The 9,610-nt window shown below is 38.5% G+C and overlaps 1 protein-coding gene across 1 annotated transcript in view; it reads right to left on the bottom strand.

Annotated features, from left to right (window-relative positions):
• Positions 1-208: 208 nt before the first annotated feature.
• ECT2L (epithelial cell transforming 2 like) overlaps positions 209-9,610 on the bottom strand; it is a 108,661-nt gene continuing 99,259 nt past the window's right edge. Inside the window, exons 20-21 of the mRNA XM_003311516.6 lie at positions 3,159-3,331; positions 209-1,778 (exon numbers count right to left, since the gene is read on the bottom strand). Coding sequence (XP_003311564.1) covers positions 1,651-1,778; positions 3,159-3,331 — 301 coding nt within the window. The 3' untranslated portion in view covers positions 209-1,650. The remainder of the gene's footprint in view (positions 1,779-3,158; positions 3,332-9,610) is intronic.

Below are 9,610 nucleotides of genomic sequence, written 5' to 3'. Positions count from 1 at the left end.
TAGCCATCTTGTCACTCATTCTTTTGCTATACAGACAAGTTTTTCCTATTAACGAGTTTCTGGAGTATGCCTTATTCAGGACAATATGCTGTTTTAGATTTTGTTTAATATTAAATGATATATACATTTCGATCCATTGCTAACAGCAGATATTCCCTTTAAGATTTATTCTGTCTATAGGATCATAGATGTTAAACTGCATGGATATATCTTGGCAGAATCAGAAGTGTGGTTTTACACCAATAAAACAGCATAATATTTTAACTTTTGTTCATCTTTTTAACAAGATTTAAAGTTTTAAGAAATAGAAGATTTTGTATTTTCATTTCTGAAAGAAAAAATGTTTAAATACTATAGATTCACAGTCCTAAACTGCACCGATAGACTTTGTTACTATAAACAAGAATTTGAAGAACAAGGGAAACCGACAACCTCAAGCTTCCAAGATTAATACAATTTTTACCTGACAATATCTAGGTAAAAATATACATCAGCTGAAGTTTCCACGTGGCTTTCAGCATGGCTTTAGTTGTTAAATAATAAATTTAAAGCATTAAAGGCCCAGGAAACTACTCAACACCTATTTTTCTGAGTGTCTTTGTTTTAAAAGAAACATTTTTACTCAGCTGTATTTCATTACAAGCAAGTTTTGCTGTTTCCATTTAGTTTTGTTTTTCAAAATTTGCTTTTTAAAAATAGCCTTCTAATTTAACAATGTCAAAAATATTTTTAAAGCTTCTTAGAATTTAGCCTTCCAATAAATAACACTTAAAAATTATAGAAAACTTTTTAGTACTTTGTAGTGGTATATCTTTAATGCTCTCTAGAGGAGTACATTCATACTAAGGATAAGTGTGACAAGTTTTTGAGTAAATTGCCATTTGTATTTCTTGTCCTTTTTTTTTTTCTTTTTTTTTTGAGACAGAGGTTCGCGCTTGTCACCCAGGCTGAAGTGCAGTGGAGCCATCTCAGCTTACTACAACCTCCGACTCCCGGGTACAAGTGATTCTCTCCTCCCTCAGCCTCGCAAGTAGCAGGGACTACAGGCGTGTGCCACCATGCCTGGCTAATTTTGTATTTTTAGTAGAGAGGGGGTTTCTCCGTGTTGGTGAGGCTGGTCTCAAACTCCTGACCTCAGGTAATCTGCCACCTCAGCCTCCCAAAGTGCTGGGATTACAGGCGTGAGTCATCATGCCCAGCCCTCTTATCCATATTTTAAATCAATAATTGTTTCATGAAAATGTTAAAAATGGTAAATCACCAACAAATTAAAATATCTTTCTAGACTGATCACTTAAGAAACACTTTCATTCTGCTTTTTTCATTAGATCATAAAACAAAGCTTTACACAATGTGCTTGCTCTGTCTTAGGTTTCATCACATCAAATTACTCTAAATAATATTATCCATGAAATACAGCTACCAAAAGAAGTAGTTCAAAATTTTGGACTCAAAATGTACTTATACATTCTACATAAGTGAGCACAAGTGATAAAGTTTAAAAGTTGGAAAGATCCTATGGGTCATCTTAGTTTATCTCATCATCCATGACAGTTATTCTGTTTCTTACTGGATATTTTGGAACAGAAAATACATGTTGTCTGTCTTTGCTGGGAAGAATTGGCACCCCTGACGTTTTCAAGTTCGGTCTCACTTCTCCATACTGCTTTTGATTGCATTTCGAAGTACTGACAGCCATAGGAACTTATCATCCTCTATTTCTGTAGCACAAATCCATTTATATTTTGGACCTTGAAGAATAAATGCATTCTTGACATCTGTAAAAGCATTTGAGGTATACTAATTAATCTTTGCAGATAACAATCAAAATGAGAAAAAATGTTAATACTCAAAAATCATCATCTTTAAGAATTTTTTAAAACCTAAAAAGAAATACATATTCAGTGTAGAATATAACTTCCTAAAATTACTGAATAATTCAAATGCAGTGTAAAATGATGACTTTATATTACAGTTATTGTAATTAGCAATTATTTTAAAGACTAACGGATAGATGATGTGATGTTTTTTAATTCCTTGTCTCAATCACTCCAGAAGGAACTGGAATCAGTAACAGTCTTTACTGATAGTTATTATAAATAAAGATGCTAAGAGCTAGACCTAGACGACCTCAGTATGAGAGCCAATGACAGAATCAAGCCAGCTACTTAGCTGAATGCCCACTGTCTATTAGGTTACTTAACAATGTTTTGACATAGGTCACAGCTGATTGTCATGGTGGGAGGGGAACTGAAGGAGACATGTTTCATACACTAACCATACCCAGTGATGATAGTTAATTAAGCCTTTTTAACCTGAGTTTGTATTCTAGGTGGAAATACTCATTCTTTTCTCAGGCTCAGATTTAGAATGGGGCTGAAGCCACTGGGAAATAGCCCTTTTATTTAGTTTGGTACTTCTGTAAGGTCTTGGGTTCCAACTTTAACCAAAGTCCTGTCTTTACATGCAGTGAAAAACATTGGAATGAGAGATGTTACATTCAGATTGCCTGGCCTAACAGATATAGGAATAAGATACAGATCCTTTTAAGCTTGGGAAGTAAAGTATAGGATAATAACAAAATATGTATAGTGGGTTTAAGTAGGATTTCGTTTTCGTGACAAAATGATATTTCTATTGGAATTACTGTGTGTGAATAATTTACCAAGCATCCTTTGCATATCTGTTGATTCCTTTATTTAACAACTCCTAGCTTAGATGAAAACTTAAGGAAGAAAAAGTAGTGTCAAATATGTAATAAATCACTTAGTCCTAGTAGAATGGGAAAGTAATAGATAAAAATTTAAAATATGCTTTAAGACTGTGGCATCTTCAGACAGTATAGAATAGTGGTTGAGAGCTCCAGCTCTCAAGTCACTGCTTCAAAGAACGGAAATAGGGGCCTTGCCTCCCTTTGTGATTTTTGAAAGCTGTTTTCCTAATGTCTAAGTTTCATGTCTGAATGCCAGAAGCCCTGTCTTTAACCATTTCAAAAGTAGATGAAAGTTTACATTGTTTAATGAAATTCTAATATTGGGGGAATTGTTTGCAACCTGGTAAATTATAATTCCAGTCCTTTTTCTACTGTTCTATTAAAGAGCTTTACATTATATAGCTTTTTGAAGGTATCTGTCTCTTGGAAGGAAAAGAATACATACACTTGGAATCTGGAATATTTTCTATGAGTAACCGATGAAGGGCCACTGATGCAATGAACTGGTAGGTTGTTTTTGAAGTCCTCTCAAATGGAGTATGAGATGTGCCCCGACTAGAAACGAGCAGGGCATCATTGAAGAGGAAAAGGCTGAGATCATGGATGTGTTCATAGAGCCTGTGTTAAAATGGAGAAGGTACAGTTTTAATACATAACATACATGCTTTGTTACATAGTTAAGCATCTTGAAATTGATAAGTCACTAGTCAAGGCTTTTACCCCACTACTGACATTTTGAATGGCTGGTTGAAGTTCTCAGTATAATATTCCTCCTGATGTGATTCGCCCCTCCTGTGTCTCTGAGGTCAGGTCAGTACTGTGGGCCATCAGGGCTCCTGGTGGAGTGCTTTGAGTTTGTCCATGGGACAAGTATTTGATAATCCTTGTGGGAAAAATGAACACTGACTTTCCCTTCTTTATGAAATGAATTACTTTGTATCTGTGTTGTTAGGTATTTTGATGTATTTGGGCAATCTGAAGAAAATAAGTCTTTGTTTTGTTTCACCTTTAAGGATAACAAGGCTGGGCGCGGTGGCTCACGCCTGTAATCCTAGCACTTCGGAGGCCAAGGCAGGCTGATTATGAGGTCAGGAGTTCCAAAACCAGCCTGGCCAACATAGTGAAACCCCGTCTCTACTAAAAATACAAAAATTAGCCATGCATGGTGGCACATGCCTGTAGTCCCACCTACTTGGGAGGCTGAGGCAGGAGAATCACTTGAACCTGGGAGTCAGAGATTGGAATGAGTTGAGATTGCACCACTGCACTCCAGCCTGGGTGACAGGGCAAGACTCTGTCTCAAAAAAAAAAAGATAATAAGTTGGGGTAGAGAGAAACACAAGAACAAGAACTGATGTGGCATGAGGTGTATTAATAGGAGAAAAAAAGCATGTAACTATGTAGAAGTAAATATAAACATTTTTACTTTTGATTGGAAAGCAGTAGATAACCTAATATAGTTCATCAGTTTGAAAGGTAAAAATTAAATAGTTCTTTGTTTTTGCTGAGGTTTATTTATCAAGGGGCAAAATTTGGTGTCCTCAACCTCCCATCTGTTATCCTCTTTGCTTTTCTGTCATTGGAGCGAGATTGCTGTGTTGGGCAGGCCTCACTGTGCTCTAGTGTGGGTTATCTGTCCTGTGGGAGTGTTCTAGCCGAGCAGTGAGTGGTGATAGCCTGGGAGGAGCTTGGGGAACCCCACCCCACCCTCCCACTCCCCAATTCCCCCTCCCCACCAGGGGTGGCTAAGTGAAGCAAACTAAATGTTTTAATAGAGCATAATTGTTTTCCTTCCAGAAGCATCAAGCAACCCTCAGGAAGTTACTCCAATGAAGAGTCCATATATTTATGCTTGTTCAGGTCTCTTATTTTTCTTCACCATTTTTGTTTAATTTTTAAATTGTCGGAACATAAAGTGTTACAAAACGCTTAAGTGACATCAATTCCTGCTATTGGCTTTTATTTAGCGTACCTCTTTCCCCTCTACTTTTCCACATAGCACAGCCTCACCCCTGTCTTCACTCAGGTCACCCAAGTTGTCAACCTAGTACGTATCCTTCCACTGTTTTGTACTTGCTCAGGTACACACACACACACACACACACACACACACACACACACACACACAATCTATGTACAGGAAAGGTTATTGCCATTATCTTACAAAAATGCTAAGATTTTCCCTACTCTTTTCTTGCTTTTCTCAATCAGCAGTGGAAATCACTTCAAGTTAATGGATAGGACTTTTATTCCTTCTTTTTAATGACTAGTACTTCATGGTGTGGGTGCACCATCATTTATTCAACTCTTCTGCTATTGATGGGTGTTCTCCTTTGATGGACATTTGCTTTGTTTAGAGGCTTGGGTCCCCTCCTTTTTTTCCCTCCCTCTCTCTCTTACTTCATTTTTTTTTTCTGTATTGCCACTGTGAATGTTGCAACGAACGATTTCTTACATAGAAACAAAGTCCTAATATTTGTTCTTCTGTCAGATACAATTCCTGAGAGTAGGACGGATTGGTCAAAGGCTACACAATAGTCCCCCCTTATTTATGGTTTCCCTTTCTTCAGATAAACCTTTACATAACTGTTACCACTTTATGTCATTATAATTGTTCTATTTTATTAAATATTGTTAATCTCTTATGGTACCTAATTTTTAAACTAAACTTTATCATAAGTATGTATGTATATCAAAAAACGTGATGTTATAGGGCTCAGTACTCTGAGGTTTCAGCCATCTACTGGGGGTCTTGAAAGGTATTCTCATGGATAAGGGGGGACTGCTGTGTATATTTTTATCAAAGACCTCCAGGTTGTTCTTCATAAAAGCTGCTATAATTCATATTTATAACTCACTTTATATGGTAATGGCTTTAATTTGCTTCTGATTTACCTGGTGATTTTGTTAAAATGCAAATTCTGATTGAGTAGAGCTAGGGTGGCCTGAGAATTCTGCATTTCTGGCAAGCTCCCTGGTGATGCTGAGTCCACAGATCTGCAGGCCACACTTCAAGGAGCAAGGCACTTCAGTCATTTATTAGTTACAGCTATGCCTAAGAACTGGGCAAAGGACTGGACCAGGTAGTTTAAAAATGTCCAAGAGTACCATGTTTCAGGTTCAGCTACTTGGACAGCGTTAGGAAGGAGGAGTTGTTTTAGGTGTGTGGGTCAATGGAAACATAGTGGTCACCCAGCCACTAGAGCTAGCTCTTTCTTTCAAACATTTTCTTCTTGTCTTTGGTTATGATTTAGGTTGGAAGGAGTGGGGTGCTTCACATTTACTGATACCTTGCAAAAAATATTTCTAGATCAAGTCAATAGGTTATTCTGAGAATAAAGGAATGAATAGAACTAAGGATGAGGGAGAGAGGAAGCAAGAAAGGCAGGAGGTGCATTTTAAGTCTGTGATGGGCAGTCTGTGGTGAGTAGCCATTTTGAATAGGCAAAAGAATTCTACCATGGTCTTGCTTTTTTGGGGGAGAAGGGGAGCAATATTTTTTTTTACCATACCCATGATAAGAACAATTATTTCTCCTATCATAGAAGTTTAGAAACTGTTTAAATCTGTAATAAAACTGCTGTATCCGAATTATCAGGAAATATGCCAACAGAGTGCTTTGAAGAAGCAGCATTCAAAGAGGTACTTGCTTTGGTAAATTGATGCTCAGTTTTTTCCTTTGGAAGGGACAATGCCGATATTAGAGGTGAATGAAAGAGAATTCCAGTTTTGTGACCCACTTGGACCAGGTGGATGGTTGGCCCAGGGAAGGGATGGAGCAGCCACACTAACTTGAGCTTAGAATTGAGCCTTTTGTAATCCAAGGACATGAGTGAGGGAAAGAAACACACAATGAGGTTATTATTTCAATCTGATTCTGAGAGGGCTATTTTATATATAATTTTTATCTAGAAAAACTTTTCAAAAGCCGTTTACTAAATTAAGCCCCTCAAGATCTCCAACAATGTTTATCCACAGACCAAACACCAAAAACTCTAAAAGTTTAACCGTAAATACGGTTAAACTAAATACGCAAAAGCAGATACAGTCATCCCTTGATATCCATGGGGAATGTGTTCCAGGACCTCCTGCGAAAACCAAAATCTGAGGATGCTTGGTATTTGCATATAATCTGCATATTCTTTCTAGGTTACTTATGATATCTAATACAATGTAAACACTATGTGAATACTTACACTGTATGAGGTTTTTGTTTTTTTTAATTGTATTTATTTTTTTTTTTAATGTTTTCCATCCTCAGTTGAACCCATGGGTGTGGGGCCTGCAGATATGGCTGTAATTTCACCTTTAGTATTGACATAATGGAGCAGCTGCAGTGGCTCCTAGTGTTTCAGAAATCTGCCTCTGCTCACACTCAGAACCAACTCCAATGGTGGGTTTTGTTCTGAACTTGAATAGAGTTTCTTTGCTTATTTACAGATAGATTCAGTGATTCAGCAAAATGGAGCACAGCTACTATAATGTACATTCTTAACTCCATTCTAGAAGTGTTTTGTTATTGTTGTTAAACTACTGTATTAGCCAGCACAAGAGACACAGAGAAAGGCAGGAAGTACCCAACTTATATAAATACATAAAACTTTAAAAGAAAGTTTTAGGCCAGGTGCGGTGGCTCACACCTGTAATCCTAGCACTTTGGGAGGCCAAGGTGGGCAGATCACAGAGTCAGGAGTTTGAGACTAGCCTGGCCAACATGGCGAAACCCCGTCTCTACTAAAAATACAAAAATGAGCCAGGTGTGATGGTGCACACCTATAGTCCCAGCTACTTGGGAGGCTGAGGCAGGAGAATCGCTTGAACCCAGGAGGCGGAGGTTGCAGTGAGCCGAGATCACGCCATTGCACTCCAGCCTGGGCAACAAGAATGAAACTCTCTCAAAAAGAGAGTTTCAGTACATGGACAACAGCAGGTCATCAGCACCACTGTGAGCTGACCTGAGTCAAAACTGATTATCACCTAGCCTGGTGGATCACAGTGGCGTTTGGGGTCCCCAAAATGAGTCAATTCTGGACCAAAGTCTAGTATCCTTGAGAAGCCTGGGTACATTTTCTCTGATGCATAGTTACCCTGCTAAGTGACTGTAGATCCCTTTGGGGAAAGCTAAGAGGAAAGTTTACAGTATATCTTTTTGGCAGTATAATAGGATATTTCCCCAAGGAAAATTGGCCTGGGAAGTGGATGGCTCTATTTGATGAACAAGGCCAGGCCTCTATTCACCAGTCCTGCACTGGTGAATAGACCTTTGGCAAGACTCCATTGGAAGAAAAAAAGCATGCTTAAAAATCAGCAAGCTTTGGCCACGTGCAGTGGCTCACGCCTGTAATCCCAGTACTTTGGGAGGCCGAGTTGGGAGGATCATCTGAGCCAAGGAATTCAAGACCAGCCTGGCCAGCATGGGAAGACCCCATCTCATTAAGGAAGAAGAAAAAAAAAAATTCAGCAAGTTTAAAATCACAGACATGAAAATCAGTGTTTATGAAAAAAACGATAATACAGAAGTTCCAAGGTACAAAATATATTCTAAAAGCTTAACATACCCAAAATAATGGTCCATGTCCTCAGAGGAACAAATTGCCCTCTGAATTTCCCAGCTCTTAAAATAACTGTGTGACTTCATCTCTATTTTAAATTTCATTTAGAATGCAAACACTTACTCGTTCTTTTTGTGTCATAGTTATTGTTTGTTATTTGTGGCCAGGTGCAGTGGCTCACACATGGCCAAGATGGGTGGATCACTTGAGGCCAGGAGTTCAAGATGAGCCTGGCCAACATGGTGAAACCCATCTCTACTAAAAATACAAAGAAATTAGCTGGGAGTGGTGGCACGCCCCTGTACTTCAAGCTGTTTTGGGAGGCTGAGGCACGAGAATCGCTTGAACCCGGGAGGCAGAGGTTGCAGTGAGCCGAGATCACACCACTGCACTCCAGCCTGGGCAACAGAACGAGACTCTGTCTCAGAAAAAGAAAAAAATATATATATGTTTAGTAATTGTTACTATGTTAGTGAGATTATTATGAGGAAGGCTTGGTTCACCTTTCTACCTTCTGGTCCAATCACTGGAAACGGCACTGCCTGTGCACCGGGGGACCTGGTTCTAAATTCCAGACCAGCACTTATTCTATGACTTTAGGCAACTTAAGCCAGATTGCCCACCCATAACGTGGTTCCTGTCCTACCTGCCTCATCAGGTAATTGTAATTAAATCTATCAAATGAGAGAAGCTAACATATATGGTAAAGAGTAAAGCCTTATATGAGTTGGTACTGTATGTATAAATACAAGCAGAGTATGTTTCCTCCAAGTAAAAATTCCTGGTAGAAATCATGGGGATGGCATTCCTTGTGATTTTCTAAAATGACAGAAAACAAGGTTTCAGGCTAAGTATTGTGTGATATCTTTTGGAATATGAGCCTGTTTGCATTTACCTAATTTCAAAACGTTTTTTTTTCCCCTGTAGAGACGGGGTCCAACTATGTTGCCTAGGCTGGTCTAGAACTCCTGGCCTCAAGTGATCCTCCCACCTCAGCCTCCCAAAGTGCTGGGATTACGGGAATGAGCCACCACACCCAGTCAATTTCAAATATTAATTTGAAATTGCACTTAAATTTATTAGCAAATAATATAAATGTAATCACTGAGACAGTGTCGTTGACCTAAAAGGAAGAAGCTGAGGCAAAATCAATATAAGTAGAGTTTATTTGGGCTAAGCTTGGGGACTGCAACCCTGGAGCATAGATTCAGTTACCAGGAATATACACCCCAATTAGTAGCATTTACAAGTGGATTTTTAAAGAAAAAGAAGAGGCAGTTCCAGAGTTACCAAGATTTTATACTAAAATAGCACAAGCTATTGATTGACCATAATTGTTCTTTGT

Source organism: Pan troglodytes, chromosome 5, assembly GCF_028858775.2.
Source record: "Pan troglodytes isolate AG18354 chromosome 5, NHGRI_mPanTro3-v2.0_pri, whole genome shotgun sequence".
Taxonomy (NCBI): Eukaryota; Metazoa; Chordata; class Mammalia; order Primates; family Hominidae; genus Pan; species Pan troglodytes.
The sequence above is the reverse complement of the archived record's forward strand: the minus strand, read 5'-3'. Positions and strand labels throughout refer to the sequence as shown.